At 47.7% G+C, this 19423-nt stretch overlaps 2 protein-coding genes across 5 annotated transcripts in view; one reads left to right on the top strand and one right to left on the bottom strand.

Annotated features, from left to right (window-relative positions):
• WTIP (WT1 interacting protein) overlaps window positions 1–12609 on the bottom strand; it is a 55962-nt gene extending 43353 nt beyond the window's left edge. For 2 of the 4 annotated variants that reach the window (XR_008331801.1, XR_008331802.1), the window contains exon 1: window positions 11306–12609. Coding sequence is in view for 2 of the 4 variants with exons in the window: in XM_053399315.1 (XP_053255290.1) it covers window positions 11306–12428 (1123 nt within the window). In the remaining 2 variants the exon portion in view is untranslated. The remainder of the gene's footprint in view (window positions 1–11305) is intronic. The other 2 variants (XM_053399315.1, XM_053399314.1) reach the window with 2 other exon arrangements.
• The window catches only part of SS18L2 (SS18 like 2), a 283426-nt gene that overhangs the window by 168445 nt on the left and 95558 nt on the right, over window positions 1–19423 (top strand). The gene's annotated exons all lie outside the window — the stretch shown is intronic.

Genomic DNA, 19423 nt, shown 5'->3' with positions numbered 1-19423 from the left:
GCAGCTCAGGAGCTCAGGATCAATGGGAATACCTTCTCCAGACCAGACCAGTCTCCGCTCTGCATAAGAGGCCTTGTTAATATGGCCTGAAGATACCCACCTCATAGTGGAGCAGAGTAGGGCATTCTCCATAGTGACACCTACCTTCAATATAGCCCCCTAAAACAGGTTTGCAGACCACATTATGAAAACGTGATGAAAGACTGTAGCTCCCCAGCAGAGAACACACTTTGCACGCAGATAATCCAGTTTAATCCCCAGCATCTCCATTTTAAATTCTCAAGCAGACAGAGCATGAGAAAGCCCCCAAGGCTTTAGAGAGGTGCTGCCAGTCAGAGTGGGCGAGTCTGATCTAGATGGATTATTAGACTAATTCCCCATAAGACAACTTTTGGATGTTTATACAGGTACAGGATAGTGTAAGATGTGATAAGTTAACTCTGCCTTAAACCTTTAAACTCAATGTGCAGGAGCTGTGAAAAAGGCAAACTCCAAGCTAGAGATCATTAGGAAAGGAATGGAGGGGGGGGACTACCAATGTCAAATTTATGGTTCAATAGCATTTGGATTATTGTGTGGAGTTCTGGATACCAAACCTCAACATGGATATTGCGGAGTTGGAAAAGGTTAAGAAATGAGCAAATGAGCAAGTAGAATGATTAAGGGGATGCAGTGACTTTCTTCATAGGGAAGAAAGGTTGCAGCGTTTGGGGACTTCTTAATTTAGAGAAAAGGAGAGTAACAGGTGAGGTTATAGTCGTTTATAAAATTAGGCATGGCACGAAGAAAGTGGACAGAGAAATGTTTTTCTCCCTCTCTCATAATGCTAGAATTTGTGGATACCCAATCAAGCTGAATATTGGAAGATTCAGGACAGACAAAAGGAAGAACTTCTTCACACAGTGCATAGTTAACCTTTGGAATTTGCTTCTACAGGATTAGATAAATTCATGGAGGAGTGTGCTATCAACGGCTGCTAGCCATGATGGCTATGCTGGGTATCCAGAGGCAGAGGCAGTAATGGCTCTGAATCCATTGCTGGAAGAAAGCCACAGGAGGAGTGAGCTTTCTTGTGCTCAGGTCCTGCTTGCCTGCTTCCTACAGGCATCTGGGTGGCCACTGTGAGAACAGGATACTTGGATCAGATGGGCCTAGAGGGCAGATTCTCATGTTCCTAAGAACAGTCCTGCTGCTCAGGACTGGCTACCGCAGACAAGTCAACCAAGGTCAGATCCCCACAAAAATACTTTCTTCAACAAAAGCAGCCTTTACTTAAAAAAAACACCTTGTGTTGGCTGATATGAAACTGGAACAAATAGACCAGTGAGGCTGACTGAGGGTACTGGCTGGCAGATGGGAGCAGCAGGTTGGTCAAGACAGGTTTACTTTCACCCCTGGGTCTGCAGTTTTATGATTTGATTCATATTGCACTGATATATGTAAGCTGCTTCAAGGTTACCTGTGATAGAAAGCTGTATTCAAAAAGCCCTAAATAAATAAATGAAAATAATTAAGTAAATGCTTCCATGGATCTGCACTTAATTTATCTGCTCTAGTACACACAACTGTTGAGCGTTCTCTCCAATACTACGATTTGTTTTGGAAGATCACAACGACAGCATCATTTGCACCATCAGGTCAACATTTTCCTCTACAAAACTGGCACGCGAAGCAGCAAGATGAAAATCATCCCAGCAATTTCCTCCCTTGGGAAAGGAAAGGATAGCTGGTGCCAAGATACTCTTCCAGACACAGAATGAATACCAGCAGCATCCCACAAAACTCAGAATGCTACCAGAATGCTTTTATAATTCTTATTTAACAGTGTTTGTATATTGCTTGATTGCAGAATTAGCTGCATGGCTTCCACAAAGCACAGTAATTGGAAACACTGAAATCTCTGGAGATGGACCTACAGGGAGGATGAGTCAACATGCCAAGGCTGGCAAGATATATTCTTGTGATACACGCTGCCAGCCGAGACACAGCCAGTAATAGACAGTTAGCAAAGCCCAGCCCACAGATTGACAAGCTCTGCTCTGAGTTACCAGCCATGAAACCAAAAGCCTGCCAGAGTCATTGTTTTCTGGGGGGCTAAGCAAGATCTACCTGGGGCAAGGAATGTGGCTGCCAGTCTCTCTTCCATTGCCGATTTTGCACCAGTCATTCTTCAGAGTTAACCAAGAGTTCACACTTTGCAAGCCACAGAACCACTCTGTGATCCATCACTGCAACCAAGAACATTTAATTTCCTAGTTCATGAAGGCAGCAAGCCAGAGTTTGGGCTGTACCACTTCTGATTGCAAGTGGAGACTTACATAGTGGAATGTTCCCCCAAATACCTATTTAAAGCCCTTTCATCTGGAAGACTAGCATGCCAGGAGAACCCATTATCCCTGACATGCTATCTTTACATGTGCAAGAGTTTCTCCTCTCCATCATGAAAGGCCACACCTACAAGACACAGATTGAGCCCTACTGTAAACATTAGGAACACTAGACCCCTCACCCATTTTCTTACCTCCTGCTTTCTCAGAACTAGGCAGGAAGAAGGGAGGAAGTACAGCTGCTTATTGCTGACATATACATCCAAGGAAATATTTGACTGTTTTACTTAGAGACACCTAGGGCAAATGGGTATAGAAAGCCTACATATGTCCTTCACGCAACTGATGAAAAGCCAAAACCCAAGCAGGTTTATACTGCAGCTTTACAGCTATAGCATTCTGATTAATGTGGAGGCAATTATAAGAACAGGTTCTCCCTGCCCTGGGACAATGGCATTCAATCTACTTAGCTCCAGGGCATACTTTCCACAGATACTTGTTTGCCATGAAGTCCTGCACTCTCTAAAGATCAGCCACCATCCACCTGGTGCTCTGGTTTTAGACTACAACTCTTGTGCTGCCATCAACCCCAGCTGTTGCTGCTGTTGCTTCTTCACACTTGTTTATTAATGTTTATTATTTCATTTATTGCCTTCTAAACCACCATCTCAAGGCAATTTACATATAAAACATTTAAGAACAGTTAGAAACACAAAAACAAGGAATGCATGCTCTTGAATGCCCTCACTGCCCCCATGTGAACTTGGGTTACAGCCTAAACTAGATTACCAAGCAATCTCCTTTAACTGCAGCAATATAGGGGAAGATGTGATGGGCACGCAGGGGGGCTTGGCATTTGGCCAATTATAAAGGATTTGGTCAACTAACCAGTCAAATACTCATAGGGTCATAGAATCACACAATCTAGTCCTGCAATTCAGGAATATGCAGCTGTCCCAAACGAGGATTCAACCTGCAACCCTGGCATTATCAGCACCATGCTCTAACCAACTGAGTTATCCAGCTGATCATATATTTTTAAAACTATTACCCATATGTGTGTGGGGGGGAGTATTTTAATCATCAACAAAGCTTGGCACTCATGTTCCCCACAAAAGCAACCAATCTTGTGAAACAATGAAAATTAAAGTTGCTTCTAATAGTCCCATTACATTTTATAACATTGTTAAAAGATTAGGTGAAGGAACATTTGATTTCCTAATTCTCGCGAAGGTGGTAAAACCTATGTCTGTGCTGTACCACCTCAGGCAGTAAGTGGGGTGGGGGGAGAACCACAAGATGGAATGCTCCTCCAAATAGTATTTAAAATCCTTTCATATGGAAGACTAGCATGTCAGGGAGGAAAATTCTCTTTGACCTGCTAATTTGGGGTGGATGGGTGTGTAGGTAGGTAGGTGTTTTCCTTTCCTGCAGGGCAGCCCTCCCAACACACAAGCCCCTACCTACATTCTGAAGTGGTACACAGCCAAGACAACAGATGGAGGCAGTTGGTGAGCCCTAGGCTTCCATCCACCTCCCTATAGTCTGCCTCCTCAGAAATGATGTGGGGAAAGGGTAGGGAGAGCAGCTTACGGTACCTCACAAATGGTACCACTGTGAAGTACTAGAAACACACACTACCACCTACGAGGTGGCATTCTAGGTTTCATGGGCCATTTAGTCAAATAATTAAGGGGCCAATTGATGCTGTCATTCAGGGAATTCTGTCTGCTCTCAACTGATATGCGCACTGAGGAATCCATGACAGACTGAAGGGCCATCTTGACTTCCCAGAAAGGAGAATTCCATATACAAGTCCTGTCATCAGTGGCCACAGCAGAAAAGCACCCCTGGCTTTCCAATCAGTTCCTCGGAAACCCACCCATCAGGTTACCTCAAAGAACAATCTTCTAAGGGCAGCCCGACACAGAAGTACAGCCAAAACAAATTTAATAACATTTAGAAAGCAACGCAAATAGCATACCAACTAGAGCTAAAACTTGAGAGACCCACATTCAATTTCCCAGTCAGTCACAAAGTTCACTGGGTGACCTTAGCTCTCAGCCTATCCTACCTCACAGGATTGTTGCGAGGATATACTTGGGAGGGATAACTTTTGAGTTCCTTGGAGAGAAGGGAAGGCATTTGCTATGAGCAAATCAATGTAATACAGTTCCCCTTAGCCTGGCAGGACAATTCAGAAAAAGTTACAGCAGATTGCCTCAGCAGAGTCTGACAAGATTTGCAGTTCAGATCCTCAGGTTGGCATCAAATTGGCAAAGGGTGGTGTACAATTCTGAAAGGTGCTGAGAGGTTCAGTGCTCCAGCCTCTGAGCCATTCCTGGCATCAAGGTAACTAAAGCCATTTCAGTCCCAAAACTGGATTGGATGGCAGACTGAAATGGGTCGACAGAAGTGGCATCACCCCAAAAATCCTGAACTTGAGTCAACAGTCCATACACATTGCCCCAAAATGGATAATGGTTGATCTTTTACTGCCCATTTGAAAGGAAGGGAGGGAGATCAGCTGAATGAATGAATAAAATTAAGATTTTTTTTCCAATGGAGTGGGAACTAGAAAGGACTTGTTTTTTTAAAGCAGAGGATGAACTTCAGCTTTCAAACTAGATGGCGGAACTTCCTTGCTTATGGAGGCATTTGTCACCCATACATGTCTTGTCTCTTTTTCAGGCTGTAGAATCTTTTTGACATTTGAAGTGAGACATTAATAATGTTGTATACAGAATAAAGTTGGGGCAGAAGGAGAAGGGGAGGGGTGGTAATACCTGGTGTATATGTGGTTTTTATGTCAGCTTCACTTGGGTAGGTTCTTTTTCTATTTGTTTATTATATTTCCTTGGTGGTGAGAAAGGTTGGAGGAGGCCCAAGACATGGCTGGTTGTCTTTAGTTGGCTGCACTAAGATTTGTTTGTGGGGGGAGGGGATTGTTGGGTCAAATTAGCCATATCAATTTCAGTGTTCAAAACTCCCATTGTGCTAGGCGCATTTTGCGACAGGGAATTTCATTAGCATGAGCAGTTTCTGAGCTCTGGACGCAGTACTGCACCTAAGATTTCAGATTAAAACTGCAGAGTGGAAGGAAAGGAGGACCTTTTTCTGCCTCCCCGCTTACATCTGCTCTCTGAAGACTGGAGAAAAGACCCCCTTAAGAATTTTAGGGGGCTGGGCAGGGGAAGGACTAGACCATGTGAAAAATGAACATAACATTTTAGCTGCAGTTCATTCATTTTCAGCTTTGTATTCTTGTTATAAAAAAAAGCGTGCCTAGACATTCCGTTGTTGCGCCAATAACCTAGGTTTAAGGTGCCATTTAGCTCCTGGCTTTCATATCTCAGTTTCTAACACTGATTGATTTGTATGCTGTTGGTGGGTTCTTGCACTTGTCCTGTTGGGCTAAGTATGTAATAAAGGGGAGCCAAACCAGGGTGAAGGCATCCTCTTCTATTTGCCCCGACCTCTCTGCCAGTTCTGACCTGGTCAGCCTAACAAGCTGAAACTGGCAACTGAGTTTGTACATGTGGGTCACCCATGCATTTCCCTCCAAGAACCTTAGGCTTGCACAAGTTGAAAAGAATCTGTAAGAGCCAGCAGGAAGCTGCAGGAGGCAGCACATCAACTGGCTCTTCCAGCACAGAATCCAGCAATGCAGGGTGAAAATCTTTCCACTCCTATATTTTTCCATAAGAAACAAAATCCATTTTTAAGAACACCTGTTTCATACAATTAGTAACATAGTGACCACATCACAGTAATCCTTAGTAGTCTTGCTTTACCAGGACCACAAAAGCATGCCATACTCCCAGAGAGCTGCTCCCAGCCAAGAACAAACTTTGACTACAGCTCGTGGTTAAGGAGGAAAGAGCTTAACCATGATCCCGGGTTTGGACAACACGCTAAGCCAAATTTTGGCTTAGCTGCTCCCTGCATCTAAACTATAAAACAAGATGCCCTCCACAGCTGGTATTCAGAGGGAGACTCTTCCTCAGAAGATGCAACATCTCAATTCACTGCATGAACCACGTTAAGAGATGCAGGCAGGCCTATACTTCCAGATGTTAAGCAATCTATGTGCAAATACTTCTCTCTCTGCAGTGAAAAAACCTTCCAACCCAAGCCCCGATCTACCCAATTCCTGGCTGAAAGACCTTGCATGACTTCTCATGTTGCACAAGTCTAGGCAGCCCCATCACTTGCCATGGAGTAGCTAATCTAGCCTCTGGCCCCCCGGGCCACGACAGTCTTCTCTTGCTTGGTTGCTTTCCTCATCGAAAGAGGGAGAGAGGGAGAGCTCTACAGGTTTTGCAGCCATACCTTAGGCTAACCTTCCTCATTCTGGTGCCCTCCAGATATTAAAAGACTACCAGTTCCCCTCAGACGTGCCTTAATGGCTGGGAATGATGGGAGTTTATAGTCCAAAGCTATCATTCCATCAGGCTGCCTCAGTGGTGGAGACGGGAAGCTGTTTCATCAGGCACCTCCTACCCTTGAACTGTGCCAGCCGGTCACTTCTAAGAGCAACTGCTTAAGAACTGTTGCCTGAATTTAATTTGATTTTCTCCCCTCTTCCTCCTTGTTCCCTTTCCCCTTGTGTGTTGTTTTCTTTTTCAATTGTAAGCTTCAAGGCAAGGACTGTCTTGCTTTAACTGACTGTATATAAGCCACTCCAGGAGCCTCTTTTTCTGCTGAAAAGGGGGAGACAAATGGTCTAAATCAATGAATCATAAAACACCTGGAGGGCACTAGGTTGGGGAAGCTTGCATTCTGCCCCTTTAGCACTGTGAACGGCAGGGCATGAAATCTTCATTCAAGAGCTGCAGGACATGGAGAAACACAGCTTCAAATCTCTTATGCTCCAGCGCTTGGGAGGTGGAGGGACTGCCAGCAATTGCACCAGGACCCAAGCTAGCAGGGAGGTAGACTCTGAGGTTATATGAAAAGAGAGAGAGGTAGGTCTCTAAGCCCTCCTAGAAGGAAAGTTAGGAAGCAAAGTGGGCATGTACCCTTCTAAACAATTTCTGTGAGTTGAGTTGAGCTAGGCTGACTTCTCCCACCTGCCAGTGAGTGACATCAGAGCTGTAACTGATAGAGGAGTTGTTTGGACACAACACTCTGGTATCCCTAGGGTTCTCAAGACGTGCTTTTCTCTCCTATAGTGTACAGGCAACTCTCACGTTTGTAGCATTCAATGCATGCATCACCGTGCATGCCATGTTTGGCACCTGAAGAGGGCAGAACACAGTGGGCTTACATACACTCTGCAGATGTGCACAATGACCCGGGACGTAACCCCCCCTGTAAATGGGTGTGTGTTGCCTGCACTTTTCTACTCTGCTAATGTCACATTTTCTAATCCTTAGATTCTCTCTTCATTTGCCCTCCCTTTTCTTCCTGGGAACCATGATGCCTCTTTCCTGTGGTGGGTTTATCTGAGATCAGGTACACCCTCTAAATCTGTTTCTGCAAATAATACTCCACAGTACATGCAGGTGAATGTTAAAGAATCTCCCTGCCCCCCCCTTAAAGCAAAATGTAAAAACTTCACCAAGAGGCTTAGACACGCCTCTTTCGGTATAGGACCTAAGCTCCAGGCACTCATGCAGAATTCACTGTGTGGTTAGCTTACAGTACAAAATCCACCTCAAATGTCCCAAGCCTCACCTTGCTTCAGGTTAGAAACTCTTCACTTAGCAGAGCAGCAGTAGCACAGGCAACCAGACCAGGCAGGCATGAAGCCCTGCAACTTTTCAGCCAGCATGCCCCTTATAGCAAAGGCCAAAAGTGGCTCCTGCACAGCTCACACAGCAGTGCAGCAGGTTAGGGACAAAGCACTGCCACCAATTTCACAGCAGGGGCAGCAATATTATTGCCTAGATCACCATTTGCCAATCCCCTGCCCAGCACATAAGTAAGATTTTTGCACGCGAGAAAGAAAACTACCAACTAAGCTAAGCAAAAGAAGAGGCCAAAGGCCCAACCATCACTTTTACTTTGAAAAGTTTCAATACGACCAACCAGAACATTATAATAGTGAGCAAGCTTCTGAGCCCACCAGAGTTCTTCAGCAGAGTTCTGAAAGTTAAGCAGCGGGCAGAGGGGAGATTTTGTTTGTTGAATCCAGAATGCCTCGCTGCGTTGGTCACATGTTCATTTCTTCCATCTCGCTCAAAAATTTGGGAGTGGCGCAGGAGAGGGCATTCTTTGAAGCAGCCCCTAGAATGTGGAATTCCCTCCCCACAATCTAGTGTGGTGTAGTGGTTAAGAGTGGTAGTCTCGTAATCTGGGGAACTGGGTTTGCGTCTCCACTCCTCCACATGCAGCTGCTGGGTGACCTTGGGCCAGTCACACTTCTCTGAAGTCTCTCAGCCTCACTCACCTCACAGAGTGTTTGTTGTGGGGGAGGAAGGGAAAGGAGAATGTTAGCCGCTTTGAGACTCCTTCAGGTAGTGATAAAGCGGGATATCAAATCCAAACTCTTCTTCTTCCCCGCAGAGGTCACCTGGCACCTTTACTATATTTGTTGTTTGTTGTTTAGTCGTGTCTGACTCTTTGTGACCCCATGGACTGGAGCACGCCAGGCACTCTTGTCTTCCACTGCCTCCCGCAGTTTGGTCAAACTCATGTTGGTAGCTTCGAGAACACTGTCCAACCATCTCATCCTCTGTCGTCCCCTTCTCCTTGTACCCTCAATCTTTCCCAACATCAGGGTCTTTTCCAGGGACTCTTCTCTTCTCATGAGGTGGCCAAAGTATTGGAGCCTCAGCTTCAGGATCCGTTATTCCAATGATTTCCTTAAGAATGGATAGGTTTGATTTTCTTGCAGTCCATGGGACTCTCAAGAGTCTCCTCCAGCACCATAATTCAAAAGCAACAATTCTTCGGCAATCAGCCTTCTTTATGGTCCAGCTCTCACTTCCATACATCACTACTGGGAAAACCATAGCTTTTACTATACAGACCTTTGTTGGCAAGGTGATGTCTCTATTTTTTAAGATGCTGTCTAGGTTTGTCATTGCTTTTCTCCCAAGAAGCAGGCGTCTTTTAATTTTGTGACTGCTTTCACCATCTGCAGTGATCATGGAACCCAAGAAAGTAAAATCTCTCACTGCTTCCATTTCTTCCCCTTCTATTTGCCAGGAGGTGATGGCAAATAGCTTTATATAGCTATTTATATTATTATATAGCTTTCAGCAAATGCTTAAGATGCACTTCTTTACCCCTGACCTTTGACACCTGAAATGTGTGCTTCCAGGAGTTGGACCCACCCTATTCTTGAGAATGTAGCATGTTTTATGTGCTTTTAATTTTGAATTTTAAATTGTTGCAACCCCCGCCCCCCAGGACTCACTGGTGAAGGGCAGGTAACAAATATAATGATACTACTACTACCCCTACCATTACCACCAATAATAATTTATGCTGTGGCTATGGGGGTTGTCATGCAGAGTTCCCACTCCTTGGAAATGACCACTACACCCCTGAATCCACTAAATGTGGTTTTACACAAATCCCTTCTCCATCTGGCCACAGAAGGACGAGAAGCCTGGTGACCTTTGGAGATGACAGGAGCACCTCTTTTGATCAATCCCTTATCACACATCCTTGCAAATAAATCATGGGTGCTCCTAGTCCTCAGCTTATTTACTTGAAGCCGAATGTTAGCCTTTGCAGACCTGCTCTTGTATGTTTATGCCTCAACAGCTCAAAAAAGGGGGGGAGGGGACACAACAAATTCTCATCCAGCTAACAAAAGATCTGCTTGCTACTTGCCCAAAGACAAGCATGCAAGTAGTTATTTGCACCCTGACTGTAGCTTCAGTCTCTGTTCAGCAAAACACAAACGTGAAACATTTCAAATAAGTAAATAAAGTCAGCAACCCCGAAGAAAGTCAGTGGAATGCAACAGTCATTTCTTCCGGCACCTAAGAATTAAGGAAGAGGAATTTCTGCAGCCCTTGCAAGATTTGCCTGGGCAAGAACAAGGCACACAAGGATGCGGGTAGTCAGAAATGGGAGCAACATGTTCCAAACATTTTCTAAGCACTAAGCTTGCATTTGCTTACTCTCACCTTCCGCTATCCTCCCCTCTTCTCCCTTTCCTGCCCCCCACACCAGCTGCATCAAAGCCTAGACTGTAAGCACCATGGGGCAGGGAACAAACACAGCTGATGATACTATGACCCCAAACTGATTCATTTGACTTAATGTGAAATTAAGAAACATGCTTGCAGCCACATGCTCTCAATGAGAATTACCATGACTAGACATGGCTGGGATTGCGCGACAGAAGCCGCCCTCAGGAGGCACCCACTTATTATTTTAATTGAAGAGGATTTGAGTGAATTGCAAATGAGTCTAGCAAGACCCTATGCTGGATTTACACCTCCACGCACAAAAGCAAATTTAAAAAATGAGCACACTTTAGAGCACCAGCTTTGTATGCAGAAGGTTCAGGGTTCAAGTCCTGGGATCTCCAGCTGTGGTTGGTAAAAATTCCTTGCCTGGAAAATCCTGGAGGGTCAATACTGAATTTGATGGACCAAAGACAGAAGGCATCTAGGCCTACTGGTGTGGTGTAGTGGTTAATGTGTTGGAATACTAAGCACTGGGAGACCAGGGTTCAAATCCCCACTCAGCCATGAAGCTCCCTGGGTGACTTTGGGCCAGTCACTGCCTCTCAGTCTAAAATACCTCACAGGACTGTTGTGGGAATTAAACATTAAGAAATAAGCAGAAGGCGCCAGGTTCAGTCCCCAGGTAGGGCTGGGAGAGACTTCCTGCCTGAACCCCTGAAGAGATGCTGCCAGTCTGTGTAGGCAATACAGGCTCCATATAGGAATATGGCCTAATAACTTCCTAAAGCTGTAACTCTTTGGAGAGCCTCTTGCCTGCTTCCTCTTGAATGCCACCGTCACAAGAAGAACCCCCCAACCGCAGTCCTGTCCCGCAAAGGCACTCACCGAAGTACTCCTTTTTCATGTGCATCTCCAGCTCCTTCTCCAGCTCCAACGTGAGAGCCTCTAGCCTCCGCTCCACCTGGCTGGGCCCGCTCTCCCTCGACGGCGTCACCTGGTAGGGGAGCCGGAACTTAGAGACGGCCGCCGCGCCTTTGGCGGCCGGCGAGCCGTAGGACAGCGAGGAGACGGCGGCGTCGGGGCCCCCGAGGGCAACCGGCGGCGCCTGGGCGTGTAGCCTCGGGTAGGCATCCGCCGCCGCCTGCTCAGCCAGCAACAGAAGGCCCTCCTCGGGCAGGAGCGAGGCCCGCGGCGACGGCAGCTGGAACTCCGGGTAGGCGCCCATCGATCCCCGGGAGCTGCGCGAGCTGTGGCTGGAGATGCTGGAGCGCGGGCTGGCCAGAGCCGCCGCGATGGCCCCCGACGCCATGGCCGCCGCTGTAGCCGGCCCGGATCCGTGGCGCCCAGCCGCTGAGGCTGCCACCTCCAGCTCGACGGCGCCGGCCAAGGAGGAGCGCGGGCTGATGTGCCGCTGGTCGTAGCCCATGCTGATGCCGCTGGTGCGGTTGCTGCTCGGCTTACTCCCGCTGCCACCCCCGCCGCCGTCGGAAGAACTGGTCAGGCTGGCGCGCGGGCTGGAGTGCTTGCTCGTGTCGCTGGCCGTGCTGGCGTAGCTGGAGCGCGGGCTCAGCGCCGAAGACGCCTCGACGGCCCCGGCTACCAAGCTGCCCCGCGGGCTGGCCAACGGGCCGCCGCCACCGTAGCACGTCGAGGCCCGCGGGCTGGCTCCCCCGCCGCCGCCTCCTTTGCCGCGCGGGTAGCCTTCGGCCGAGTAGCGCTTGTAGCAAGGCAGCGCTACTTCGGAGCGCGGACACGAGCCGTCCTCGGCGCCGCCGTTGAGGGAGCGCAGCGGGAGGCACGACGACTGAGGAGCCTCTGCCGACGGGTACGGCGGCGGCGGGCCCAGCGTGGTGCAGCCGCCGCCGCCGTTCAGCTGCTTCTTGGCCCGCCCGTCCAGCTCCGACGGCGGCTGGTGGTCTCTCCTGCGGCGGCCGAGCCCCTCGTCGTAGAGCGCCAGCTCCGCCATCAACTTACTGGCTTTCCCCAAGCCTTCCTCGTACCTCTCCATGCCGGCGGGAGGAGGAGGAGGAGGAGAGGCGCCGCCGCCGCCCTCGCGCGCTCCAGACGGCAAAGTTTAGCAGAAGCCGCCGCGGCCCGACGCCCGGTGCCGCCTCGCAAGCGCTGCCTCCGGCTGCAAGAGAGTCACCTCCCGGGCATCCCGCCCCGAGGCTCTCACCACGAACCGAAGCTCGCCAGGCAGGCAGAGCGGCCGGCGGGCCGGCGGGTGGGGGGCGGGAGGGAGGGAGGGAGGGAGAGGCGGCGTTGTCGGGGAAGCGTCCCCGCCCGCCTGCGCGAAGTTTGCTGGGGCCAGTCAATGGCGCGCTCGGCGGAGGAATTTGCACTTCGAGGCTGCCCGGCTGGCTGACTGGCCGGCCTCCTCCTCCTCCTCGGCTCGGCTCGGCTCTTCCCCGCCCGGCTGGGCTCCAAGATCCGGGGCGGGAGGGCCCGAGGCAGCGCCGGGCTGCTCCTTTGTGCGGCGAGGGAGGGAGGGACTTCTTTGTGTGGGGCAGGAATGCGAGGAGGAGGAGGAGGAAGGAGACGGGGCGCTGCGTCCCTCTGGAATGTAGTTAATGCCGAAGCCAAACAATGACTTTAACCAAGTCAGCCCCCGAGGGTGGGGGACGCCGGGCGGGAGGAGCCGCCGCTGGAGGAGCTGCCCCCCCCCCCGCATTCCCTTCATGTGACTGCGCTCCTCTAGCAGGGAGGGAGGACGCTTAAAAGCAGGGGGGATTCTTTGTGCTGCACGCTCACACCTTGGGAAAGGCCCTACTACTCACTCTTCCATGCTCCCGGATGCTGCCTCGCCAGAGCCCATTGAATGCCGCCCCCCCCCCCCACGGCATGGGACAAGGCCTATCCCACCCACCCCTGACTGTGCACCCTGTGCCAAGAGGACCCATGGAAAAGCCAGAGAGGGAATGGTGAGGGGGTTTCCAAGCACACTGGCCTGCTTCTGCCAGCCATTCCCCCCATCACTTGTGCTGACCTGCAAGGCCACGCCTGGCCTACCAAAGCCCCCTTCCCCATACAGGTCTCCAGAAGGTGTGTCTGATGGTTTCCTTTTTTACTGCTTTGAGCATCTGCCAGGAATCCCTCTCTCATTGCATCCGCAGTCCTAGATGGCAGCAAGTTATCCTCACACAAGTTAGGGCCCACGGGGAGGCTCCATTTGTGAGAACAGGAACCTTCCCAGTTTACACAGATACATCCTTTTCTTTATCTGTGCTGAGTTGTATGTCCTTGATCAGTAGCGGCTGAATTCGTGAACTAGGTCCGCAGAAAAGCATTGAGTGTACACAGTGCTGTTTTTCTAGAAAAAGGTGCAGGAACTTACCCTTGTTGTCTTATCATGACAATGGTGCCCACCTGAGAGGAGCCGGAACTGAGTTCTGGCTGGAAAAAAAGCCTTGAGTTAGGGAGGCAGAATGCAAGTTCCATTTCTGGTGCTCAGTCTGGGAGGACACATTCCTCCACAAGACTGTGCTGCGTCCTGCAGGCACATGAACCACCCTCCACGTGGAGCTAGCAGTTCCTGTGAGCAGCACCTCATAAGAACAAAAAAAAAGAGTGCTAGGTCAGGCTAATATTCTGTTCTCACAGGGGCCAAATGGATGCCCCAGTAGGAAACCAGCAAGCAGGGTTCAAGCACAAGAGCCCTCTCCCCTCCCGTGGCCTCCAGCAACTGGCATTCAGAAGAGGCGGAGGAGGAGTTTGGATTTCATATCCTGCTTTATCACTACCCGAAGGAGTCTCAAAGCAGCTAACATTCTCCTTTCCCTTCCTCCCTCACAACAAGCACTCTGTGAGGTGAGTGAGGCTGAGAGACTTCAAAGAAGTCTGACTAGCCCAAGGTCACCCAGCAGCTGCATGTGGAGGAGCGGAGACATGAACCCGGTTCACCAGCTTACGAGTCTACCGCTCTTAACCACTACACCACACTGGCTCTCTGCTACCTCTGACAGAGCACACCTATTGCAGCTAGTAATCAATGGCTCTCTCCTTGAATTTGTCTGATCCTCTTTTAAAACCACACAGTTTGGTGGCCATCTCTGTCTCCTGTGGGAGCAAGCTCCATCATTTAACTATGTGCTACATGAAGAAGCAGCTGTTGCGAGTTGCAAATGTAAGAGGAGCCCAGCAGGTGGATGGGTCTGCCTGGTCCAGCATCTTGGTCTCACAGTGGCCAACCAGAGGCTCGCAAAGGGAAACCCACAGCCCTGTCACTCCCACACCAGCCCCTCGGAGCCCCAGGATTGTGTGAACTGAGCCAGAGGGGCTGCAACCCATAGGGCTGCCTCTTCTAGAACCCGGCCATGCTCACGAGCCCCTGGACCCAATCCAGGTCCCTGTTGCGGCATGTTGCTGCTGGGCTGACCCGTGTCTTAGTCATGCTTACAATACTTCAGTGGGTCTACTCTAAGCATGACTAAGGCAGGGCCCATCCCTCCGAATTTAAAAGGTTTAATTCCCAGATAAATGTGGGCCTGGTTTCTTTCTACTGAGCTTTTTTGTTTTTTTCACTAGGCCTAGGATAAAGAGGTGCCAGAACTCACCACAAACACTTTCATTGTTCTCTTAGAATGGCAATGGCACCCACCTGAGAGGAGAACCTACTTGCAGCCCCCTCTACCCAGATAGATGTCCTTTTGCCAGTTGAGTCCAATGTTCTTCCATCATATGCATATTTACTTGGCAGTAAGCAGTAAGCACTTGCCTGAAACCTCTTGAATGTGGAGGGTAGCGGTTGGGGGATCTGGTTAAAGGGAGTACTTGCAACCTCTTGTTGAAGAAAAATAACAAAACTGTTTATTATAGGAAGTACATAACTTAGATAGGAAAATTTCTGGTTCCAAGCCAGCTAACAAAGCTGAACAAAGGCAGCCAACCATGCTGGCCTGTTTGTTGTCAGGAGGATAGATTCAGGTTCAAGGTCAGATAAGTGAGAGAGGGGGGACATTGGAGAGGCCGCAACTTTAGAATGTCAGTCTTAAGATCAAAGATCTAAGGTCAAATATACAGAGACAGTTTAGGAATCTGGAAGTCTCCCACTCTGTTTTAGCCCCATGCGAACCCCTTTTTTGCTAACTGAGTTGCAAAAGACTTGTAGCATAAATCCCCAAATGTTGCTGAAATTGATACAGATATGATATAGTTTTTAGGTTGGAATCCTAAAAACTGAGCTCGGTGGGGCTTTGTTCTGAATGGATGTACCTAAGATAGTGCTGTTACAGTACAAGCCTATACATGTCTATTCAGAAGTAAGTCCTGTGGAGCTAATTGAGACTTATTCCCAGCCTACTTGGCTATAAGATTGCAGCCTAAGGATTGCAGCCGCTTTGTTATTTTGAGAGCTTTAAAATAATGTTATTGTTTTATAATTTCATGGTTTAAGTCGTCTCAGGGTATTAGTTTCAGGCAGTGAAAGGCATTTAATTACATTACTTTTTAAATTTGTATGTTATTGCTGTTAGTTCCCTTGAGTTCAGTTTGCTGGAAAGACAGCATAAGAATATAACAAAAAAATGTGCTATATATTAGTTATTCATTTTCCTCCTCTTAATGCAAATAATAAACTCTGTTTGCAAGTTCCAATTCTCTTGGAAATAATACATTATTTTGAAGCAATAAATGCCAAAAGGTAAGCACAGATTGTTGAAAAGTCTGGTCCCAAGTCCAGACTGAAGCACCTGGATTCTTCTTCTGAACCCAAACTGCAGGGGGTTTTGCTTATAGAATTGCTGATGCAGTGACTGCACCCTTTCCCTCCACCTGCGCTCAGAGCAAGATATTGCACAAATGGTGCCATTTGGTTGCTGGCTGCTCAGCTGCCTGCACTCGGTGTAGCCAGACCAGCCCCTGTACCAGGCCAATAACATTTTATCCTGTTATCATTCTTAATTAAACATTGAATGTGAGTTTGCTCTTGAAGAGCACAGCTTAAAACCTCCCAGAGGTCACATACAAATGTCAAGGACCCAGTGGAGAAAGATGTTGGATGAAGAGTCCTGCTCTTTTACCCTCATACCCTCAGGAAGTGTGAGACTACAGAGCCCAAAATATTATAGCACCCAGTGGATCTTTCCCATCCTGCCTTGTATAAGAACACATTTTATTTCCTGCAGGATTCATAGGCAAGGGTTGTTGTTGTTAATACAATGGAAGCCTTGGTCTCTTGCTGAAACGATAGAAGACTAGTGGAGTTCTGAAAATTATGATTGCTGCAGTAAATACATATTTTTTTATAATTTCAAAAGTCTGGACAAAGTGGGTCATTTTAAGAAGCAGGTTCCAGAAACAGCAAAGTTCAGAAAGGCCAGCCCCATGTGGAAAGAAGGTGGTGTTGAACGGTTTAGTCTGCAGCCTTCACCAACCTGGTGCCCTCCAATATGTGTTGGACCACAACACCCACCCACCCCCAGCCAGTGCTGGGGACAGCCTTGAAGGGATTGTGGCCCGTGAGCTAAAGAAGATTGCCCAGCACTGCTCTGGAGGTACAGCTGGCTCCCTTGTTGAATTTTTGAGCTTGGCGTGAAGACATCCTTTCTTGCAAGATATACTCAGAGCATTTTTATTCCTTGAGGCTACTTTAAGCCACACCAGCTGTAGCAGCCCCGTTTTTCAGCTCCTGGCACTTGATGCTAATATAGAATTATATTGATCTATTTATTGCTTTGGAATAAACTTTGGAACTCATATATCAGCAGCGCTACATATTTTTTTTCTTTCATGGACCAAGAGGAACTTCAATATTTAGTAAAAGAAATGTGACTTCACACGTTCAGGCAGTTCCAATAAAGCCCTCTTCTGGAAGAATAGGGTATAATTCATCTTCTAAAAGCTTAATTTGCTTGATCCTATACAGCTAAAATTCTGCCTGCCTTCTCCTTAACTGCCTTGGAGCATGTGCCACCAGAAGAGAGAGAGGGAAGGGGCTGTGTTTAGGGGACTGGCAGAGCCCGCTCCTCAAAGGTCACTACTGCATAGCAGACACTTTCTGCTTCTGGAAGCCATTGAGACTTATGTGACACCAATTCCACTCTCATGGTATCTCTTTTACATCTCTAGCAACTGGCAACTTGGCTCATTCTGAACTCACCAACCCACTCAACCATAGTTCACTGTTATTTCCACACAATGACTGAAGATGACATTTTATATAGGGTTTCTCTGTGATGACTCTAAAGCTCAGAAAAGATAGGCAAGGATATTGGGCTGGACTGATTTAAACTAACAAGCAGAGGCAATCAGGAATACCTTCCACATAAGCCCAGCAGTGAAATGGATGGCAGTTGTGCAGCCCAGGTGACCCACCAAACACAACCCACCCTTCATGTGTCCTCTTTGTTTTGTGCTGCCTAGGTATACAACAAAACCGAAGTTTCATCCTTCTGTAGATGAGCTGCATTAAAACTTGGTGGTTACAATGTTTGTTGGCCTGATATAATACAATCACTATTCTCCCCATTGGCTAACACCACAAGCAAAAAAAAAAACCCCTTTGTCTAAGCCTTTTTTTAAGCCATCCAAGTTGGTTCTGTGGGAGTGAGTTCCATAGTTCAACTATGTACTGTGTGAAGAGGCACTTAAAAAACCAAAAACTGTCCTGAATGTGGAATGCATCTTGGGAATGAGTTACTTATGCACTCAGCTTTCATTTGGCACTCACAATCTAAGGCAACACAGCCTGGATTCACTGTTCATTCATTCTCTCTCTCTCTGTGTGTGTGAACTGGCCTATTATACAAAGGTAGCATTTCTATTATTTGCTCCACGCTCTTCTGTCTCTTGTCTTGCCCACCACTTGCATGTGATCCGCTGGAAAGTTGCTCAAAAGAAACTGTAGCCCTTGTGGGGCTGAACAGGTCTTAAGCCTTCCCTGCCTCAAAGCTTCAAACCAAGATCCCAGGAAACTGATGAGAGTCTTCTCGAGTCCCTTATCCTCTTGGACAATCTCCACGGAGCAGATGCAAAACTGACATAGGTCTGAAAAATATACAAGCCATTTTGTTTTACTGACCCCACAGTGATTAACTGGCATACCATTTTTCACTTCCCACCAGCCATCAATGCAATTTAAATTCTTACCATTCCTTCAATATTTGAATACTGATAGAGCTAAGCGCCAACCACACAAAGAGGCAAAAGATACAGCTATGATTGATGCTTCATAAATACCTCTGATTAGATAAGAGAGAGACAAAAAGCATCCCTTGGGATTTAGGGAGCTCTTAGTGCTGTTTATGTAGGAAAACAAATACAGAAAAAGCAGCTTCACATTCCAGCATCCCAAAATAAAGAAAATCACTCCAGACAGTTGTTTTTAAGCATCTGACAGATCTTCGATCGGATCAAGTTTTAAAATAATTGATTCTGACAAGAATAGTAGGTGCTGCTGTCCCGCTGACGTCTTCTGGTTCACTACAAAAGCTCTGCTTTTGCTTAGATGAAGTGCAGATAATTGACCACTCTACCCAAATAAACTAGTCTCTTGTCCATCATTGAGTGTGAATCTGTTCCTGCACCAAGTGGCTGACAGAGTTACTAAAGTCCAGAGAACTCCATGGGAGACACTTAGGCAACCTGTCTGACCTTGTGTTTTAGGAAGACCGAGTGGAGTCGGCTTTTTATACATCAAAATAATAATAATATCTATGCCAGGGGTCAGCAAACCTTTTCAGCATGGGGCCGGTCCACTGTCCCTCAGGCCATGCGGGGAGCCGGACTATATTTTGGGGGGGAAAGAACGAATTCCTATGCCCCACAAATAACCCAGAGATGCATTTTAAATAAAAGTACACACTGTACTCATGTAAAAACACCAGGCAGGCCCCACAAATAACCCAGAGATGCATTTTAAATAAAAGGACACATTCTACTCAAGTAAAAACACACTGATTCCCAGACCGTCGGATTGGGCCGGATTTAGAAGGCCGGATCCGGCCCCTAGTTTGCCTACCCATGATCTATGCTCATGAAAGACCCCATCTGCTGCAAGGATTACCT

This window comes from Podarcis raffonei, chromosome 8 (assembly GCF_027172205.1).
Source record: "Podarcis raffonei isolate rPodRaf1 chromosome 8, rPodRaf1.pri, whole genome shotgun sequence".
Lineage (NCBI taxonomy): Eukaryota > Metazoa > Chordata > Lepidosauria > Squamata > Lacertidae > Podarcis > Podarcis raffonei.
Note: the sequence above shows the minus strand (reverse complement) of the source record. Positions and strands in the feature narration are given on the sequence as shown.